Source organism: Rana temporaria, chromosome 3 (assembly GCF_905171775.1).
Source record: "Rana temporaria chromosome 3, aRanTem1.1, whole genome shotgun sequence".
Lineage (NCBI taxonomy): Eukaryota > Metazoa > Chordata > Amphibia > Anura > Ranidae > Rana > Rana temporaria.
The window spans coordinates 350,060,763-350,083,644 of NC_053491.1; the positions used below are offsets into that span (position 1 = coordinate 350,060,763).

The 22,882-nt window shown below is 42.6% G+C and overlaps 1 protein-coding gene across 6 annotated transcripts in view; it reads left to right on the forward strand.

Moving 5' to 3' along the window:
• CALD1 (caldesmon 1) overlaps window positions 1–22,882 on the forward strand; it is a 242,678-nt gene that overhangs the window by 218,783 nt on the left and 1,013 nt on the right. For all 6 annotated transcript variants that reach the window (XM_040345162.1, XM_040345160.1, XM_040345164.1 and 3 more), the window contains 5 exons: window positions 6,639–6,711; window positions 9,169–9,306; window positions 11,558–11,653; window positions 16,065–16,145; window positions 18,028–18,061. In XM_040345162.1, the coding sequence (XP_040201096.1) occupies window positions 6,639–6,711; window positions 9,169–9,306; window positions 11,558–11,653; window positions 16,065–16,145; window positions 18,028–18,061 (422 nt within the window). The remainder of the gene's footprint in view (window positions 1–6,638; window positions 6,712–9,168; window positions 9,307–11,557; window positions 11,654–16,064; window positions 16,146–18,027; window positions 18,062–22,882) is intronic.

Genomic DNA, 22,882 nt, shown 5'->3' on the forward strand with positions numbered 1-22,882 from the left:
CGCTATTTTTAGCGTTATAGCGCCTGCAATGCGCCCCAGTGTGAAATGGGTCTTGGAAAACGAATTTAGTGGTCTGTGAATTTTTTGAGCTTCTGTATGTGTAGTTCCTGATCTGAAGATTAATATTCATTTTAGACTTCTTGCAGGCTAAATTTACCCCTTTGCATGCACAATAGTATGCACTGACCCGCGTTGCGTTAAGGCAGCTCTTTCAAAAAGCCTCAATACAGGATAAACATTCCATTACTATTTTTGTCCAACACACATTGCATTCACACCTCTGCACAGTAGTTTGCTGAAGAGCAGGTGTGTTGGGTCATACAGTATATGCGTGTTGGGATGCCATTCAGAACAAATGTCAATGCAGCTATATTTAACTTTACAGTGCTTTGTAATGGATTTAACGCATGGTGGTAGAAATAACTAAAATCACGGAAACAAAGATAATAGTAGCGCAAGATTGAAAAATTTGATAGGATATCATTAGTAATTACAGTGGGGTAGCAAATTGATCGGTAAGCACATGCACATGGTAACATTAAAGTGTATGGCCCAATTTTTTTCTTGTTTTAGATGGCATAGGGAAGAATTAGGACCCCTGACAATTTTTTTATTTTAATTGCTGTTTGCGTATCCACTGGTATAATTAGCGCTGTTTAATTGTCCTAGTGACCATGGGCCAGATTCACAAACGAGATACGCCGTCGTATCTCTGTTTCTATCTATGCGACTGATTCATAGAATCAGTTACGCATAGATAGCCCTTAGATCCGACAGGTGTAATTGTTTTACACTGTCGGATCTTAAGATGCAATACCGCGGCCGCCGCTGGGGGGAGTTTGCGTCGTAAACCAGCGTCGGGTATGCAAATTAGGAGTTACGGCGATCCCTGACGGTTTTTCGCGTTCGCTACGTCGGCGCTAGTCTAGTTTCCCGTTGCAAAGTTAGTCCTTTTTTTTGGTGCCTTAACTTTACACAGCAATCGTATTGCTGTGTAAAGTATGGCCGTTGTTCCCGCGTCGAAATTTAAAAAATAACGTTGTTTGAGTAAGCCGTCCGGGAATACGGAATTACGCTACGCGCGTCGCCGTTCAAAAAAATGACGTCACTTCGTGCAAAGCACGGCGGGAGTTCAGAAACGGAGCATGCGCGGTAGGTCCGGCGTGGGAGCGCGCCTAATTTAAATGGCACACGCCCATTTGAATTGGCCCGCCTTGCGCCGGAGGCCGCCGGCGTAGGTTTTCATCGCAAGTGCTTGGTGAATCAGGCACTTGCAATGAAAAATTGCGGCGGTGTAACGTATCTAGGATACGTTACGCCGCCGCGATTCTACGTGAATCTGGCCACATATACACAAAGACAGAAAGTAAGGGGATATCCAAAATTTTACAGTTGATGCCATAACAAGGGGGTAAGGAGAAATCTTCCAATGGGGACGCCTGTTCCCATGACAACTGTTCACTTTGTAGAAATTTCTACTTGGCGTCCCTTGGTCAAAAAGTGAAGGGAACTCTCCCCAGAGGGGACACAGACAACAGAAAACACAAAGATTTTGGCTATACATACACTTTTAAGAAGGAGGTGGACTCTGGAAACTGTGCCCAAAAAAGACAAGCTGAGAGCAAAGGACAAGTCCCCGGTATTCCTTATATTCTTCCTGCAGCTGATCCACTCATTATTGACTTACTATACCTTGTTGTGCACTAATAGGTAGATTCAGGTACACTGGCATAAAGTTAGGGCGGCGTAGCGTAGCCTGTTTAGGCTACGCCGCCGTAAATTAGCTAGGCTAGTGATGATTCTCAACATACTTACCTGCTAATTTACGGCGGCGTAGCCTAAAACGAGCGGGCGTAAGGGCGCCTAATTCAAATGGGTTGGGGGGGGGGGGCGTGTTTAATGGTAATGAGGCTTGACCTCACGTTTTTGTAGTTTTTTTGTCACTGCGCATGCGCCGGGCGACTACATTTCCCAGTGTGCATTGCAGTTACGTACGCCGCACGGGCCTATTGATTTAGACGTGGACGTAAACGACGTAAATCCCGATTCGCGGACGACTTGCGCAAACGACATTAAAATTTCGAACCTCGCGGCGGGAACGGCGGCCATACTTTAACATTGTTATTCCACCTAATAGGTGGAATAACTTTAGGCCTGTAAAGGCCTTACGGAAACAACATAATTCGACTGCGGCGGCCGGGCGTACGTTCGTGAATCGGCGTACAAACTAATTTACATAATCTACGCCGGCCGCAATGGAAGCGCCACCTAGCGGCCATCCGAAAAATTGCAATCTAAGATAGGACGGCGCAAGCCGTCCTATCTTAGATATGTTTAAGCGTATCTCTGTTTGAGCATACGTTTAAACATACGGCGGCGTAGATTCTGAGTTAGGCCGGCTTATCTACTGATAAGCCAGCCTAACTCTACCTGAATCTACCTAAAAGTCTCCGTTTGGAGGTGGCCATCTTGGTAGAGGAAAGGCTTTGCTTCCTTATGGTACAGCCTCCAGCAAGGAGAACAGAGAGTAGCAGAGCAGCAACGTCACAAAGTCTCACTCCTGAGAAGTCAGAGGCAGCAGTTCCCTAGAACTCACATTGCTGATATACAGTTATGAGGCTGAAGGCATGGGGGTGCCTGGGCACACTCACCTTTCTGAATGAATGCAAAGTGTTTTCTGATTGGAGAAGGAGGCGAGGCATGGCAGTGATATTATACTCTGCAACTCATCCAATAAGAGAATTCATTGTGAAAATGCAAAGCATTCTCTGAATGGCACCCATGTCAAGTGGCCCACCTCCTGTATTCACAATGTATTGGGCCACCTGCTTAGCACAAGACCTGGAAGCAAGTGTTGATCTTTGGAGTAGCGGTGTCTAAGGCCAGGTTCACACCTATGCGAATTGAGTGCGGCTTAAACCGCATCTAATTCGCAGGACATTTCAAAATACATTGTTTTCAATGAGGCTGGTTCACATATGTGCGATGCATCCGCACTGCGTATTGCCTCCAAACCGCGTGCGGTTTTTATGTCTTGCGGTGCGGTTCAGGTGCGAATTCAGTCCCATTATCTTCTATGGGTACGCAGCTGAATTCGCAGATGTGTTCATTTCTCTTCAGTATTTGTCTCATTCAGTTCAATACACTTCCCCCCTCCCCTTCCCCTCTCCCAGGTCTCCAAATTCGCACCTGATCTGCAACTAAAATGCAGTTGATCTGCAGAACACCTTATAAAGAAATTCGCAAAGACAACAGAGCTCCAAAACGCAACGCACTAGTGTGATTCCGGCCTTATTCTGTGATTTCCAGCTGCCAGAAGGATTGGTTCCACCTATCCATGGTGGACCAATGTAACTATTGTATGTAAACATATGCCGTGTCTGGAATTCTTCTTTAACAATTAAACATTTTCCCTATAATATAGCAGATTTTCACTTTTTGAGTTCAGTTCCACTTCAGGTGACTTAAAATTACTTAGCACTAATTGATGACGTTTCCAAACACTTTTACAGAATAACATGCACAGCTGCCAGAAGTCTCTAGTTTTGGAGGCGATTGACTGCGATCTCTACCTTAAAGGGGTTGTAAAGGTAAAAATGTTATTTTCCGAAATAGCTTCCTTTACCCTAGTGCAGACCTCCGTCAGCTAACCTCATCCTTCCATTTTGCTTTTAAATGTCCTTATTTCTTCTGAGAAATCCTCACTTCCTGTTCTTCTGTCTGTAACTTCACACAGTAATGCAAGGCTTTCTCCCTGGTGTGGAGTGTCGTGCTCGCCCCCTCCCATGAGGGGGCAAGCAGAAGAGTCAGGATGCCCACTAACACACAGCTCCTTTCTCTATCTGCAATGTAGAGAGCGTCCTGACTCTCCTGCTCGCCCCCTCAAGGGAGGGGGCAAGCACGACACTACACACCAGGAGAAAGCCTTGCATTACTGTGTGGAGTTACAGACAGAAGAACAGGAAGTGAGGATTTCTCAGAAGAAATAAGGACATTTAAAAGCAAAATGGAAGGATGAGGTAAGTGAAGGAGGACTGCACTAAGGTAAAGAACGCTATTTAGGAAAAAAACTATTTACCTTTACAACCCCTTTAATTGTTCTGCAGCTTTCCACCAGCTTCCTCCTTTTTCATCTTTTAACTGAGTCAATTCTGTTCTCAGGCAAGCAGTGACAAGTCCTCTAAAGCCAAAGCTTTGTTTCGTGATTAAAGCAGTGCGTGCACTTTCCAGACGGCCTTCTGTAATTTGTGATGTTATCGGCGATGCTGGTAGTCAGAGGAAGTGGGAGACTAATGTTGTCGTTCATTAGTCGTCATTTTCCTGGAACAGTTCAATCTCTGCCCTTGTCTGTCTTCAGCTGTCATTTTACAATGTCAACACCAGAGGGCAGTGTTTCTCCCCTTCCCAGAAAAGCAGGAACACTTTATATAAATATTAGTGTGAGATCATAACAGATGTTATATCCAAGTCACAGATATGTAACAAACTCTGCAGAAATTAAAAATAAAAATAATGGTTTGTTGTCTGTAATTTTGTAGCCAGGTGTTCTTACACATCATATGGATTTTTTTTACATAGTTTAGACAACAGATTTACTGGCTATTAAAAACGTATTTTGAATTTATATGTTGATTTTTAGGCAGAGCTATTTCCTCTGCAAGTGTGACCGCACATTTTCCTGCATAGACAGACTGTCTAGACATTAAAGGGGAATTCCACCCTACGGGCAGCACAGTGGCTAAGTGGTTAGCACTTCTGCCTAGCAGCACTAGGGTTCGAATCCCAACTACGACACTACCTACCTGGAGTTTGCACCTAACAGCCATGTGACACTGACCCAGTAAAGTATGTGCTGTGCTGTGATCATCATAATGACAATGATCATAAGCATGAGATGCTAGTTTACACATTTGTTTCCTATTTTTTGTTTTGTCTTTCCCTTAACTAACCTTTCAACCAAGCTTTCCAATAAGGTCCGCCTTTTCAGTTTTTCATGAGGACCTGATTGAGTGCGCAATGTAGGTCTACGGGAGTTTGGATGTAAATGGACTAGTGTCCATTTACACCCACCTACCTCCAGGTCTGCGTCCTTTTCTATTTTTCCAGACCTAAATGTGAAATGTGACAGATCAGAGATAGCCTGATGTAAATGGATAGGAGTGCATTTATATCTGGATACCCATATAGACATTAAGGCCGTGATTCAGATACATTGTCGTATCTTTGAGCGGGGGTAGCACATCTCATATGCGCTACACCGACGTAACGTAGAGAGGCAAGTAATTGGGGCCTGATCCACAAAAACCCGCCGTAACTTAACTTTTTCCATTTAAGTTACACCGCCGCAAAATCTCTACCTAAGTGCCTGATCCACAAAGCACTTATCTAGAAATTTTCAGCGGTGTAACTTAAATCCGTCCGGCGCAAGGCGTGCCTAATCTAATGGGGCGAGTCCCATTTAAATTAGGCGCGCTCCCGCGCCGGACGTACTGCGCATGCTCCCGACGTTATTTTCCCGGCGTGCTTTGCACGGTTTTACGTTGCGCCGGGTTTTGAGAATCGCGACGGGCGTAAAAAAAAAAGAGTTGCGGCGGGAATTTTTTTTTTTAAAAATAAAAAATGACAGCGACGCGGGATAGAAGAGTATACTTTTACAAGGTGTAAACAGTTTACACCTTGTAAAAGCAGCCCTAATTTTGCGACGGCAAACTAATACTTACGGAGAAAAAACGAAGCGTAAAAGCTTTGTGGATCTCCGTAAGTGCTAATTTGCATACCCGATGCTGGATTTCGACGAGAAATGCCCCCAGCAGCGGCTGCGGTACTGCATCCTAAGATCCGACAGTGTAAGTCCCTTACAAAACATGTCGGATCTTCTGCCTATCTATGAGAAACTGATTCTGTGGATCAGTTCCATAGATAGAAACAGGGATACGACGGCGTATCAGTAGATGCGTATCAAGTGAACGTGAATGGCGTCCAGACGTGAAATTCAAATTTCGCGACGCGGGAACGACGGGTATACTTTAGCATTGGCTTCCCCTACTATTAGAAGGGGCAGCCTTACGCTAAACACGCCGTACGGAAACTACGTAACTTGCGTACGCAGGGCTCGCGCAACGTTGTGAATCGGCGTTAGTATGCAATTTGCATACTATACACTGAGCACAACGGGAACGCCCCCTAGCGGTCATCGCAAGAATGCAGCCTAAGATATGCGGGCATAAGAGCCTTATGCCGCGCAGATCTTAGGCTGCAGTCGGCGTAGCGATGTTCCTGAATCAGGAGCATTCGCTACGCCGGAGCAAGTAAGCAATTGCGCTGTGTAACCTATGGTTACACAGGCGCAATTGCTTCTTGAATCTGGGCCATAGTGTTTTCCCAGGCTTTTACCCCCCAAACACACACACACACACACACACAGTATACTTGCGGGGTAGGGAATTTCTTCTGCCATCTATGATTGGCTGTCCACAGTGATAGCTTCCTGACAGTATGGCGTAGATTGGTTTAGACTAAGAAATGCATGTGCTTGTTTTGTAGAATGACTGCCCTAGGTACGCTGTTCAACATCAGAAATGTCTAATTATTTTATAAGTTACATTTTTCATTTTCTAAATAACAACTTTGTTCTGCAGTCTTAAGTCTTCACAACCAGCTGTGGTGTCCAAGATTGACAGCCGACTTGAGCAATACACCAGTGCAATTGGAGTAAGTATGTTATAATAGATTTTAAGTATTAAAGTGTCACTCCACTGAAAATTTGTAGCTTGGTGGGCTGTCAGCCCGTGGCTTCTTAGGTGTCTTGGATACCCCAACAGCGATATCTCCCTGCCATAATTCCCAGCTGTGCTCCTGCCCACCCGGGAGTTCACCAGGGAGTTTTATGTGTCTCGGTCCTCCTGTTTCCTTCTCCATAATATAAAATAAAACATTTCTGCAAGAAGAGGAGTAGGAGTCCCTCATAATGAGTACAGAACGTGTGCAGACTCCGGAATTCCACACAAAGACCTCATCAGTAGAGTCCTTAAGAGATCCTTTAATGACTACTTATTAACCCCTTCCTGTTGCAGGGGCCATTGAATGAAATCTAAACACCAGAATTATTTTCTGAGCTTTCCCAGTCATGTGATTGCTTATCACAGTGATCATGTGATTGGGAGCTCATCTTATTGGGTCTCGATCTTTGCTATTGTATAGGGATGGGCTCAGACGTGTTCTAGTCCCAACCCACCTGAGCAATCCCTCCAGGAAGCCATCACTGCACACCGCCAATCATAGGCAGTGGAGAATTTACGGGTGCCGCAGCTGCACATACACATGCTCTAACTAGAATGCTTATGATTTGCAATGTGCAGTGAAGGCCTCCTGGTTGGATTGCTCAGGTGGGTTGGGACTAGGATCTGAATCCCTACTATTGTATACATATAGGTATGGGTAGTGGGAGAACCAAAGACACTACATCCCATCAGTGTTGCCAACCTACCAGATTGAAATTTACTGGCACAACACCCAAAATTTACTGGCGCAGCCACGTTATTACTGGCATTTCACAAAAGTTACTAAATTACATGTTAAGGTGCAAATTTCAGTATTTAGGCTTCAAACAAGTATGCTAGGCAAATAGCGAATTAAGGTAAAAAAAACATATTTTTGTTATTTTTGATATAATAAGGGCAAATTATTTAGTCACATCACCCCCTGCCTCCATCCCCCTCTGCGGTGCCACAATCTACCTCTGCCTCCAATCTCCCCCTGCCTCCATCCCCCTCTGCGGTGCCACCAACAACCCCTGTCTCTATCCCCCACCCTCTGCGGTGCCACCATCCCCCTCTGCGGTGCCACCAACACCCCCTGCCACTAACACCCCTGCCTCCAATCTCCCCCTGCCTCCAATCTCCCCCTGCCTCCTTTGCCCTCTGCGTTGCCACCGCAGCCACCATCACCCCCTGCCTCCAATCTCCATGCGCAGTTCCAAGCCGAACCATCTCGGCTAATTTTACTGGCACATTCCTGCAACTACGGACATTTACGAACGGGGAAAAAAAGTGTCAGTTTTTATGAACTGTCCGTAAAATACGGACGGTTGGCAACACTGCATCCCATAAACTGTAAGATTAAATATATAGGAAAGCTTGATCTTTGCAAGGCGACCAAAATGTGTAAGCAACAACACAGTCACATTACTGGGGGGGCACTGATTGAGTGCACTCTAAGCAACACAGTAATGCTGGCAGACACTTCTATGTAGCAGCACAGCATATGGTTCACCACCATGCTGCCACATACTGTAAATGCTTTGGGGTGAAATTCATTAGAAGTTATTAGTTGTCTATTGTTGAGGGAACAGTGACACCTAGAGTTTCGGGCAAGTTTTAACATAAACATTGAAAAAAGAAGACACATGCTATCAAACAGAAACTGTTTTTATTTGCAGCAGTGTTACAGTTCCAGGAATTAACATAGAAGTTCCTTTGACACATAAAGTTCTTCAAAATCTATCTTGCATGTGACTGCAGTTCAGCAATAGGATATGGGGAGGGAAGGTCAAACAGGCACTGTTCTTCTCCTGGTTCAGCCAATGCCTGAGCTCCAGTAACGTGTAAAAAGAACAAACACTACATTCTTTTCTATTAAAAAAGTACCATAGTGTATGGTGAACTTTACTTACAAGAAATGTATTTAGTAAAAGCCATTTCCAGTATGTTCAGTATGCAGAGATATATCCTTCCATATGTGTGGGGAAAATAATTATTTGATCCCCTTCAGATCTTGTAAGTTTGCCCACTTACAAATAAATTTAAGGGTCTATAATTTTTATCATAAGTGTATTTTAAAATACACCTATGATAAAAATTATAGACCCTTCATTTCTTTGTAAGTAGGCAAACTTCCAAAATTTGCAGGGGATCAAATAATTATTTTCCCCACTGTATATATATTGTATACATACATGCACACACAAACGCTAATAAATTGGACCCTTCCTTCAAATACTGCTCACTATTGGAAATCTGATTTTACTGTGATAATGCCACATCAATAGGAAGAAAAAACGGTAAAGCCCCTTATGATAGCGATCCACTGTTATATAAAATGTTTCAGATATAAGAACAAGAAAATCACCTGAAAATATCTGTAATAATGTTTCATGTATTCAATTTCCAGAACAACAAAAGTGCCAAACCTGCCAAAGTTGCTCCATCAGACCTGCCACTGCCAGCAGAAGGTGTTCGTAATATCAAAAGTATGTGGGAGAAAGGCAACGTTTTCTCATCCCCGGGGGGTGTAACGTCACCAAACAAGGTACGTGCAGCGTGTAAAATACTGACAGGGAATCTGTAATGGATCCAGGTCAATTTTATTTTATTCTTTCACCCTCCTGCTCATATACTGTGTGTGTGTGTGTGTGTATGTATGTATATATATATATATATATATATATATATATATATATATATATATATATATATATATATATATATATATGTATATATATATATATATATATATATATACATATACAGTTGTGCTCATAAGTTTACATGCCCTGGAAGAATTTATGATTTCTTGGCCATTTTTCAGGGAATATGAATGTTAACACAAAAACCTTTCTTTCATTCAAGGTTAGTGTTTGGCTGAAGCCATTTATTATCAATCAACTGTGTTTACTATTTTTAAACTATAATCACAACAGAAACTACCCAAATGACCCTGATCAAAAGTTTACATACCCTGGTGATTTTGGCCTGATGACATGCACACAAGCTGACACAAAGGGGTTTGAATGGCTATTCAAAGTAACCATCCTCGCCTGTGATCTGTTTGCTTCTGTTTTTTTGGCAGACCTGAACGGGTGCTCCATACAACTCTATGGAGCTTCGGATGTCAGCGGTGACCATGTCCGCTGACATCCGATCAGCTAAAATCAGACGTATTGCGAAACGTCGCCATTGTCCTGGCAGATTGGATCGGGTGAGATCTGATGAAAACGGACATGCTGTCCGTTTTCGTCCGATCTCTCCATAGAAATGCAGCGGCGCTCGACAAGCCCCTCCCCACTCAGTGAGCAGATAAGGACCTGTCATCCGCCGAGTCAGCGGAGATCAACGGAGAGATCTTCCACTGAGCTGGCGGACCGCTGCAACGGATCCGTCCCCGTGTGGAAGGGGCCTAAAAGCTCAATGAGTTTCTGAACTCCTGACAGACCCTTGCATCTTTCATCCAGTGTTGCATTGACGTTTCTGGATTCTGAGTCATGGGAAAGCAAACGAAATGTCAAAGTATCTGTGGGAAAAGGTAGTTCAACTGTATAAAACAGGAAAGGGTTATAAAAAGATATTCAAGGAATTGAAAATGCCAATCAGCAGTGTTCAAACGCTAATCAAGAAGTGGAAAATTAGGGGTTCTGTTAAAACGAAAACCACAACTGCCAGAAAAATTGTTCGGGATGCAAAGAAAAACCCACAAATAACTTTAGGTGAAATACAGGAAAAATGGGCTGCATGGTCAAGTCACCAAAAGAAAGACATACTACACAAATGCCACAAAGTATCCCGCTTGCAATATGCCAAACAGCACAGAGACAAGCCAAGCCTTCTGGCATAAAGTCATTTGGAGTGATGAGACCAAGATTTCGCTTTTTGGGCACAACCATAAACACTACATTTGGAGTCAACAAGGCCTATGATGAAACACGGAGGTGGATCGCTAATGTTTTGGGGATGTGTAAGCTACAAAGGCACAGGAAATTTGATGAAAATTGATGGCAAGGTAAATGTAGTTTGTTTTCAAAAAATACTGGAGGAACATTTGCATTCATCAGTCAGGAAGCTACGCATGGGACATACTTGGACATCCCAACATGACAATGATCCAAAACACAAGGCCAAGTCGACCTGTCATTGGCTACAGCAGAATAAAGTGAAGGTTCTGGAGTGGCCATCTCAGTCTCCTGACCTCAATATCATTGAGCCTCTCTGGGGAGATCTCAAACGTGCAGTTCATGCAAGAAGGACCAAGAATTTACAGGAACCGGAGGCTTTTTACCAAGAGGAATGGGCAGCTTTACCATCTGAGAAGATAACGAGCCCCATCCACAAATACCACAAAAGACTTCAAGCTGTCATGGATGTTAAAGGGGGCAATACACGGTCTTAAGTACTGGGGTATGTAAACTTTTGATCAGGGTCATTTGGGTAGTTTCTGTTGCCATTATGATTTAAAAAGAGTAAACACAGTTGACTAATAATAAATGGCTTCAACCAAACACTAACCATGATTGAAAGAAAAGTTTTTGTGTTATTCATATTCTCTGAAAAATGGCCAAGAAATTAATTCTTCGAGGGTATGTAAACTTAAGAGCGCAACTGTGTATATATATATATATATATATATATATATATATATATATATATGTGTGTGTGTGTGTGTGTACATATATATAACTCCTATACAGGATATAAAATGGTGAATTTATTAAATTAGAAATCATTACTATTGAGGCCAAAGCTGATAATACTGTATACTTTTCTGATTGATTTCTTTATGGTTTCAGGAAACAGCGGGATTAAAAGTGGGTGTATCCAGTCGTATTAATGAATGGCTAACTAAAACTCCAGAGACCAACAAGACGCCTTCAGCAAAGCCTGCAGTAAGTTGAAGATAACTTGCCCTTTTTAAAATGCCCTCGTTCGCACTGAAGGCGGGTTTGAAATCGTGCAAGATCAGCTGACCTCGCACAATTTCAAACCCGCCTTTCAGTGCGAGTTTGAGGGCGAATTGAAAAACTGTGCGGGTTCATGCACAGATGTCTATTGAAATCACCTCCGAAGTCGTCAAAAGTAGTTCAGATCAAATCGCTCAGATTTGAACGGGGGGCTATAGCTACCCTTCGTCTATCCATGTGTTTGTTGTAATAGATTAGTGCATTTGGAAAATATAAGGCCCCGTACAGACGAGCGGACAGTCCGATGAAAACGGTCCGCCGGACCGTTTTCATCAAAAATGTCCGCTCTGAGATTTCGGTCTGATGGCTGTACACACCATCAAACCGAAATCCGCGCGGACAGACAGCGCAGTGACGTGATGTTGACGCCGCCACATCACCAAACCAGGAAGTAAAATACTTCCACGCATGCATCGAATCCATTCGACGCATGCGGGAGATATCTGTCTGCTGGTTAGGTGTACTAACCAGCGGACATGTCCGCCGGACAGCTTTCCAGCGGACATGTTTCTTAGCATGCTAAGAAACATTTGTCCGCTGGAAATCTGTCTGCTAGCTTGTACACACGATCGGATCTGTCCGCTGACACTGGTCCGCGGACCAGTTTCAGCGGACATGTCCGGTCGTGTGTACGAGGCCTAAGAGGATGAGAACTTGAAGTGTAACTAAACTATTATTATTAGTTTATTATTATTATTTTAAATTATTATTAAAATAACAAACATGTTATACTTCCCTGCTCTGTGCAGTGGTATTACTCAGAGCGGCCCAATGGCTCCTGCAGCTGCTTGAATGCAGTGTAAAGAGAAAGTAAGGGGAGAATAAATGCAGCCGTGCACAGCGCTGATCTCTTCTCCCCTCTCTTCTCCCCTTCACACAGAGAAGGGGAGGCTAAGGACACAGATTTTTTTTTTTACCTTAATGCAAGCAATGCATAATGCCGTGTACACACGATCGTTTTTTCGGATGAAAAAAGTCAGATGGACTTTTTTCATTGGAAAAAACAATCGTGTGTGGGCCCCATCTGACTTTTTTCCATCGGTGTAAAAAAATAGAACATATTTTACATTTTTCCGATGGAAAAAAAAACGATAGAAAATTCCATTGGAGAAAAATCCACGCATGCTCAGAATCAAGTCGACGGATGCTCGGAAGCATTGAACTTCATTTTTCTTACCTCGTCGTAGTGTTGTACGTCACCGCTTTTTGGATGCTCGGACTTCTTTCATCGGAAATTCCAATTGTGTGTGGGCCCCATCAGACTTTTTTCCATCAGAGTAAAAAAAAAAAAACGTGTTTTAAATTCTTCCGATGGAAAAAAATCAGATGGGAAATTCCGATCGTCTGTGTGGAATTCCGTCAGAGAAAAATCCACGCATGATCGGAAGCATTGAACTTAATTTTTCTCGGCTCATCGTAGTGTTTTACGTCACCGCGTTTTGGACAGTAGGAATTTAGTCTGACAGTGTGTATGCGAGACAGCTTGAACGGAATTCTGATGAAAAAATCCATCAGATTTTAGACCATCGGATACTCCAAACGTGTGTACGCGGCATTAGAAGGGAATTCGTCCAATGGGGACACTAGTTCTGGTGACCTGGAAGTCCCCAAGGAATTCCTTTAATTTGCAGGGATTTCTGCTCACTTCCTGTTTTGGCTATGGGATAGGAAGTGAAGGAAAATGTCCGTAATGGGACACAGATGGCAAAACAAAAATCTGACAGGGATTATAAACGTCCCTTTCTCGAACCAAAATTAATTTTTTTTTTTTTTTTACCTATAGTTCTACTTTAACTCATGAAAGTAAGCATGAGTATTATTGTATGAATTGAGATGCTGTATCTACCACTTTTTGTACAGCCATGAGCATGAGACCTTAGACTGCCTGCTGCTATACACTGCTTTCCCCCTTTCCTGTAGTATGTACAATATATATAAGGTATTTTTTTGTATTTTTTCTCAGTTTCATGTCTGTATTTTAACACCTTTTATCTTTTTCTTGCTCTCGGTCAGCTGATTTTCTTTCCTTACTCGTCTGTCCATCAACCTACTGAAGAGATCTCCTCTCTGATGTCTTCTCTCCTTCCTCCTTCTTTCCTTTTTGGATTATGATCTTTTCATTATGGTGATAAGGTAATATTGTTAGTAAAACAGCAAGCACAAATTCTTATTTTAAAACTGCAGACGAATAAACAAATCCACTGATTTACGCAACACTGATTTACGCAAGTTTATGCACGAACGTGCCTTGCGTTTAGGCAACTCATTTTGAATGACCAGCCAACGCACAACAATGCCCAAGAAGTGAATGTGTACTTTTTTAAAGTTCCACAAGGCAAAAATGGCTCCCATGTGCATTGGGGCATTTTCAAGGTGCATTCCACCGATTGTGTTCTCTTGTGTTATTGCGTTGCGGTTTAATGCACACTTTAGTGAATGTTTACCACAAATGTGAAGCCATTTGAGATACGTTACGCCGGGCGGATAGATACACCATTGTATCTGAATCCAGCCCTATATCTTTTGGAAGGTAGCACAGTTGCTGTCCATTCATTTCAACTGCGTGTTTATCTTTTTTTTTTCTTGTTTCAGATTCATTATGAAATCATTTGACCCCTGGTCAAGTTTTTTTTTTGCTATCTATTTCCCACTTGGTAGATCACAACAGGAAATGTCTTTAAAGTGAGAGGAAATTCCCTCTTAGATAGCTATCACCAGAACCAGTGTCTCCACTGGATGAGTTCCCCCCCACTCCTGTTGCTGTGACAATGGGGAAAATTATATATGACAGTGGTCACTGGTGAAAGTGAAAATAAACAGTGCTATTAGGGGGTTAACCATTCTTCACTCTATCCGGACCTAAAGGAACAATTATTGGCTATACATTTACTGTAACTGATTGAAGACCAGGCCTTTTCTGGCAGTTTGTTTAAATTAGTATTTTTCACTAGAAAATTACTTATAACCCCCAAACATTTTATATATATATATACATTTTTTACAGAGACCCTAGAGAATAAAATGGTAATCATTGCAATTTTGTATGCCAAGTAAATAGGTACCTAACATTTTATGCTTTAAAATTTAACACCATATAGCAGAGCAAGCAGCATGACACTGATTAACTTGTCATCTTCCTGGATGGGTGGTATTCTCACCATCATGGTAAGGGGAGTATTTTCTTCCCACTAACCACCAATGCAAGGGGTATTTTTTAGCAGGGGTTCCTCGAGACCTGGAAATTATTTCCAAGGGTTACTCTGGGGTAAAAAATGTGAGAAAGGCTGAGTTAGAGCATTAAAATGCTCCTAGAACACTGCAGGATTGAAGTATTTACAAGACTATACTATAATCATTCAGAGATATAGAACATTTAGAGAACTATTCAGAGAATTCTAATTTGACAATTGTAGACCAAGGGCCAGATCCACAGCCAGCCGCCGTAACTTAAATATTCCCATTTAAGTTACACTGCCGGAAAATTTCTACCTAAGTGCCCGATCCACAAAGCACTTACCTAGAAATTTTCGGCTGTGTAACTTAAATCCGGCCGGCGCAAGGCGTTCCTATAAAAATGGGGCGAGTCCCATTTAAATTAGGCGCGCTCCCGCGCCGGCCGTACTGCGCATACTCACGACGTCATTTTCCCGACGTGCATTGCGCGGTTTTACGTTACACCGAGTTTTGTGAATCGCGCCGGGTAAAAAAAGTTGCGTCGGGAAAAAAAAAAGATACGGCGGGAAAAAATAAATAAAAAATAAATAAATAACAGCGTCGCGGGAAAGAAGGGTCTACTTTTACAAGGTGTACTAACTTTACACTTTGTAAAAGCAGCCCTAATTTTACACATGCAACTTAAAACTTACGGAGTAAAAACGAAGCTGAAAAGCTTCGCGGATCTCCGTAAGTGCTAATTTGCATACCCGAAGCGGCATATCGACTCGAAATGCCCCCAGCCGCGGCTGCGGTACTGCATCCTAAGATCCGGCAGTGTAAGTCCCTTACACATGTCGGATCTTCTGTCTATCTCTTGGAAACTGATTCTGTGGATCAGTTCCAAAGATAGAAACAGGGATACGCAGGCGGAACAGCAGATCCGCCTGCGTATCTCTTTTGAGGATCTGGCCCATATGCTAGACAATCGGAGCATTACACGTTTGATTCATATAGAACTGTTGCCCTTTTGCTCTACCAAAATGTTTGTGTAGAATCTCTTATGCTATAATTTTGATACTGCCAGAACACCTTATGACCACCAGAAATAATATATGGTGAGCATGGGCAAAGATTTTTTCTGTAAGTTTTTTTCTTTTGAAATTGTGTTTTTTGTTTTCAGGATTTAAGACCTGGAGATGTATCTGGTAAAAGGAACCTCTGGGAGAGACCGCAAGCGGACAAGGCTTCCACACCATCCAAGGTGAGCTCAGCACTTCTTTCCAAGTGTACATACTTCAAAGAGAACCAGACAGAAATAGGGTATCTGAATGATTCAGAATCTAAAGTTTGAAATTGCTATAAGAGCAACATAAGGTCTCATGAGGGCTGTGTGTTGTGTTATTAAGACCCCTTTCACACTGGGTCGCTTTTCAGGCACTTTAATGCTAAAAATAGCGCCTGCAAAGCGACCTGAAACAGCCGCTGCTGTCTCTCCAGTGCGAAAGCCCTGAGGGCTTTTACACTGGAGAGGTGCGCTAGCAGGATGGTAAAAAAGTCCTGCTAGCAGCATCTTTGGAGCGGTAAAGGAGTGGTGTGTATACCGCTCCATCACCGCTCCTTGCCATTGATATCAATGGGGCACTGCGGCTATACCAGGGTTTTAACCCTTTCTCGGCCGCTAACGGGGGGTTAAAAGCACCCCGCTAGCAGGCGAATAGTGCAGCAAAATTTACTTACTTACTTGCATTTTCTCCCAGTCAGAGATTTCAGCTCGGTGTCAGGCTGTACGGTTCCCATGGAGGTTGACAGCTCATGCCCTGAGTATAGGACTGATAATTGACATTCTGTATGATGTGCTGCCAAAGGATCAAACTGTCAATTAAAGCCATTTGTTTTATTTTATTGTAGCACCTTTGTTGTATGGTAGTTTATGAGAGTCTGTATTTTGCACTGAACTCAGATGAGAAATATGATGGCCTCCCACCTTAAAACGTGGCACAAAGTCAAACAGCGCTAAGGTTAAAGTCCAATCCATAAATAAATCTATAATAATAATAATATGAAAAACATATGCAGTGCATCTCTGCAATACAATCACGTTTTAATATTCTATCTACTTAAATACCCTGCATTTACAGAAAAATATCTGTTGATCTTCCAAAAATGAAATTGGCTGCTAAGTCTTGTTGTGGGCTGACAACATACAGTATTTTTGTGGACTGAATTGTGTCGGCCCTGCCCAGTTTTCTCTTGCCAAACTCGCCTACTCTCCCATCTATACCATATAAAGACTAATCAATCTGTATTCTCAAGATAAGGATTGGGAGGGCTTATTGCTCTTCTTGGAACAGCATAGGAACATTGGACACAAGACACATAGGCGTGTGCAAGGGGTGTGCTAGGTGTGCCTGGGCACACCCTAATCCTGGGGTTGGCAACCCATCAATGGTGGGCAGGTGACAGGTAAACTGCAATCCTTCCTTATCAACCCTCAGAATCTGGACAGGAAAAGTGGTGGGGGTGGAATTTAGTGGAACCAATCTATATTTTCCTCCTGCAGCAGCTGAAAGTAGGCTTCTCCTCCTCTCCCTCTCATCGACATTCAACTGCCACAGGAGGAAAATACAGGGAATCGGTACTAATATATGCCAACCCCGCCACCCCTTGTGTTCCCTTTTCTCTTCTTTCTGTTGCCTAGGGCCCCCTGTGTGCTCCCTGGCTCCCCCTTCCTCCCATTGTTTCAGGATGGAGAGTGGGAAAGAGGCCGGTAAATATGTCAAACGCATATGTGTTGGAGCTTTGGAGTGCACACCCTAATGCAATAGGCTGCGCACACCTATGACAAGACAGCTCTGAATTTCTGACATGATCAATAGAAAGCTGTGTTTTTGCAGCAGGACGGGCTTTCTTCTTCTGCTCCCTGAACGAAATTGAGTCAAGCTGAGCACTGCTCATCCATTCACAGGTAGCTTTTTATTTTCTGAATGAATACAAGACTTCCTCTGATTTTCTGAGGTGGAGAGATGGGGCAGCATCACAGCTTTATTTTAATTTATTTTTCTCTAGTTTTATAAATCAAACCCACTTTGTAAGCATATATTTGTTTTCTTTTCCTTAACCTTTTTTTTTTGTTTTCCTTTTAGGTGACAGCTGGAGGTAAAAAGTCTGACACCAATGGTGGGTAATACTTTTTTTTTTATGTTTTGTTTTAACGCCCTCAGCACTTGAAAAAAATTGTATTAATAATGTAACTTGTACAATAAATATTTTAAGGAGAAGAATAAGCTTAAAAAAACAAACAGCTATACTCACCTCCATGCTGCAGCTGTCCCCCTTCGGAATTAAGACGGAGAGCTGAGCGATCACATGACTGCAAATCGCTCCGTTCTCAGTCTGCTCCAATCGGTGACTATCAGTCACTTCTCTCCTCTCTGCCCCTCTAGTACTCACTTAGGTGCCAGGCAGGGGAGAGGGCTAGCTGAAAAGAGAAGTCAGGCAGTGTGGGGATTCCAACAGTATTGTTAGGGTCCTTCCAGAGCCTGGTGCTGCAGCTGATTGCAGGCAACAGCCCACTATAAGCTGACTCTTGGTGACAGGAAGACAAAAGTAATTGCCCATACTTATCTTTTAAAGCCCAGATGAAGTTGTAAAAATAGATATTAAGGCAGAGCTAAGTATTGCATTAACAGCCTCCATTTTCAAAGGTCTAACCTTAATTTTTCCCATACAGCATTTTTGCTGGGTGTCTGAATATGGCTGTGCAAGCTGATAGGCAACAGAGTTAGAGCTAGTGAACGCAGTACTTTACATCAAACTGGTCAGGCATGCCCCCTCCATTTTTATGTGAGGATGCTTTTGCTTAGGGTGTGTGGGGTGTGGCTGCTACTCAGCTCTGCCAGCAAAGGGTGCTCTGATATGAGCGAAAGAAACTGTAGAGAGAGTGTTTTAACGCACTTTCCTTGTCAAAATATTTTATTGATTGGATCAACAAGTAAATACAAGCAGTTGTAATAAACAATACAACAGTAAGAAAACCATGTTTAACATAAATGGTAGAATTTTAGGTTCACTAAGTAGCTACTGTTAGGTGGGTTAGTTGACCATTACAGAAAAGAAAAGTAAATTGGTTAATATAACGAAGAATAATTAACTATGATTGAAATAATACTACCATATAGAGTATTAGCTTGGACCAGAGCTGTTATAATTTGTTAAATAGAATAATACTTCATTACTGTTCAGTAAAAGAATAAAAAATAGAGCCAAAGAGAAAAAATATATATATATATATAAAAAGAAAAGAACACACAGAAAAAAGGAGACACAAGAAAAGGAAGAATAGAATAGTGAGGGAAAATAGAGAAGAAAGTGCAGGAGTCCACTGGATTAGCTTGGATCGTATGGCTTCCTGTCCAAGGGTGTAAAAAGCATTATAGTATTCACAACAGAAAGTAGGGTAGCACCAAGGCTCTGAAAGTTTGGGTTTGGGATTGCAAATCACTTTTATCTCAGTAGGGTTGTCAGCTACCATGGCATGAGAATTGTGTTATCACAGATTATTGATAAGTGGTATTTGATCCAAGGATTTCAGTTTTTTTCGAAAGCTGGAATTTGATCTCTTTCTATTGCTAGCATTTTGGCATGAGACATGAAAACTGGATTCAGTCTCAGGTACCTCTAGGTCGGGGGTCCTCCACGCCTTTGTGATTGTTTGCTTAGCCGCCGTGAGGAGTTGGGTAAGGAGTTAAAACCTTATAGTTGGTTTCTACTGCCAGGATATTTGGAGAGGAAGATTTCGTTGCGGACCAAGTTTTAGACCAGTCAGCCATATCAAATGTTCTATCCAGGTCCTCCTCCCATTTACGGGCAAATGGGGGTTTATTAAGACCAGAGTAAGTTGAAATTTGGGAGTATAAAGAAGATATCATACCTCTTGAGTGGGGATCCTTCAGACAGGCTTATTCAAAGTGTGTGGTATATGACAGGGAGGTAGTAGTACTTAGTAATGGTGCGTAGAAATTTTTGATGTGGAGATATCTAAAGAGTTCGGAATTTGGTAAATTGTAGGTGTCGCGAAGGGTTGGAAATGTGAGGAAGGATGTAGAAGATATTAGGTTACTAAGCCGTGTAATGTTCAGAGAGGTCCAAACCTTGAATGATTTGGGAAAGACCCATGCTGGGTAGAACAAGGGTTTTTTGGAGAATGATAATACAGGGTTGTGGGGAGATTGTAGTTGGTGTTTGAATTTGAGTTTGTCCCATAAAAATAGAAAATATTTGGTGATGGGTTACGCAAGGTTTTGCATTCCTTGGGGAAGAGCCATAACAAATGGAGAGTGGGTCACATTCTGCAGCTTCTGTTATAAGTTTTAAGGCACTTTCAAGCCAGAATCAGTCACAATTCATAATTTTTGGTGGTACAGGACTATTAATACAATTAAATTGTGTGAGACTTCAATTGAGTTTTTATTGGTCCATGTCAGTTCACCTAAAATGTTTTTTTAGTTTTGGGGGAACAATGATTTGTTGAATAATCACGGGGGATTGTTAAATCTTTTGGGCTTTTTGTCATTGAGATCTGTGCAGTAGAATTCCCAGGTTTCAAGGGGATGTAAACCCCAACAATGAACTTCTTCTCTTATGTGGTCCTATTTGGTCTGTTAAATATACCACTAAAAGTGTATAGTAAATCTGTTTGAGAAGTGCAAAAAAAATATCTGTTGATCCTACCAGCTGATAACTTTCTGTGCTTGCAGCCTGTACTGCACTCTTATCTGTTACATTGTCCCAGCTGTCTCTAAGAACAGATACAGAATCCGTGCCCTCCAACACCGTGCTTCTAAAGTGCAATGTACTTCAAAATCTCAAATGGATAGTGCTTCACCCGAAGTGATAATATAATGCGCTCACCAGATAGCCTCGACCACCAAGTGACCATTAAGCATATATTAGATTATTATAGATTGTGCACTTTATTAATTGAATGATATTGTTTATTAACACATATTAAGTATTTTATTAATCAATTTGTGTAATTGCACCCTTTACTATTATTATTTCTATTGGATATGTTTTATAGCAGAAAGAATTGTCGCTCTTTTTTTTTGTTTATAGCGCAAAAAATAAAAACTGCAGAGGTGATCAAATACCACCAAAAGAAAACTCTATGGGCCAGATCCACGTAGCGTATTTTTCCGTCCGGCGTAGCGTATCTCTGATACACTACAGCGTATTTTCCTTATCCTGAAATAATTTGCTTCGTAAGTTACGGCGGCGTAGTGTAACTTTGTCGGCGTAAGGGCGCGCAATTCAAATGGATGAGATGGGGGCAAGTTTTTTTGTTAATACGACCCAACGTAAATGAAGTTTTTTTGAACGGCGCATGCGCCGTCCGTGGGGGTATCCCAGTGCGCATGCTCGAAATTAACCCGCAACAAGCCAATGCTTACGACGTGGACGTCATTCTACGCAAAGCTCTATTCGCGAACGACTTACGCAAACAACGTAAAATTTTCAAAATTTGACGCGGGAACGACGCCCATACTTAACATTGAGTATGCCTCATATAGCAGGGGTAACTATATGCCGAAAAAAGCCTTACGGAAATGGCGTAAAAAAATGTGCCGGCCAGATGTACGTTCGTGGATCGCCGTATCTAGCTAATTTGCATACTCGACGCGGAAATCTACGGAAACGCCACCTAGTAGCCAGGGTAAATATGCACCTTAGATCCGACGGCGTACTAGGACGTACGCCAGTCGGATCTAGCCCAGCTTCAGGCGTATCTTGTTTTGTGGATACAAAACAAAGATACGCCGGAGCAAACTAGCAGTTACGCGGCGTATCAATAGATACGCCAGCGTAACTGCTTCGTGGATCTGGTCCTATTTGTACATTTTTTTTTTAGGTACAGTGGGGCAGATCCACGTACCTTCGCGCAATAATACGCCGGGCGCAGCGTATCTAAGATACACTACGCCGTAACTTATTTTTTTTTTCGAATCCTCAAAGAATTCACGCCGTAAGTTACGGCGGCGTAGTGTATCTTTAGCGGCGTAATGGCGCGCCATTCAAATCTCTATGATGGGGGCGTGTTTTATGTAAATACGTCGTGACCCGATGTAAACAACGTTTTTTTTAAACTGCGTATGCGCCGTCCGTGGGGGTATCCCAGTGCGCATGCTCGAAATTAACCCGGAGCGACTTCGCGAACGACTTACGCAAACAACGTAAAAAATTGAAAATGCAAAGCGGGAACGACGGCCATACTTAACATTGAGTACGCCTCATAATAGCAGGTTTAATTATACGCCGGAAAAAAAGCCGAACGCAATCGACGTTATAAAAATGCGCCGGCCGGACGTACGTTTGTGGATCGCCGTAACTAGCTAATTTGCATACTCAACGCGGAAATCGACGGAAATGCCACCTAGCGGCCGCCGAAAAAATGTATCCAAGATCCGACGGCGTACTAAGGCCCCGTACATCAGACCAAACCGATGAGAATGAACCGAAGTTCAGTTTCATCGGACCAAACCGACCGCGTGTATAGGCTATCGGTCTGTTTTCCTTCAGTCCAAAATTTTAAAACATGCTTCAAAACCGAACCGATGGACCGCTGCCCGATCGGACCAAACCGATGGTTAGTACAGAAAAGCATTGGTTCAAAACCTGCGCATGCTCAGAATCAAGTCGACGCATGCTTGGAAGCATTGAACTTTGTTTTTTTCATCACATCGTGTGTTTTACGTCGCCGCGTTCTGACACGATCGGATTTTGGACTGACGGTGTGTACGCATATCAGGCCGTACGGCAACTTCAGAGGTGAACCGATGAAAACGGTCCGACGGACCAGTCACATCGGTTTGGTCCGACCGCGTGTACAAGGCCTAAGACGTACGCCTGTCGGATCCCTCCGAGATGCCGTCCTATCTTGTTTTGTAGATACAAAACAAAGATACGACGCGCAAAATTTGAAATTACGCGGCGTATCAAGAG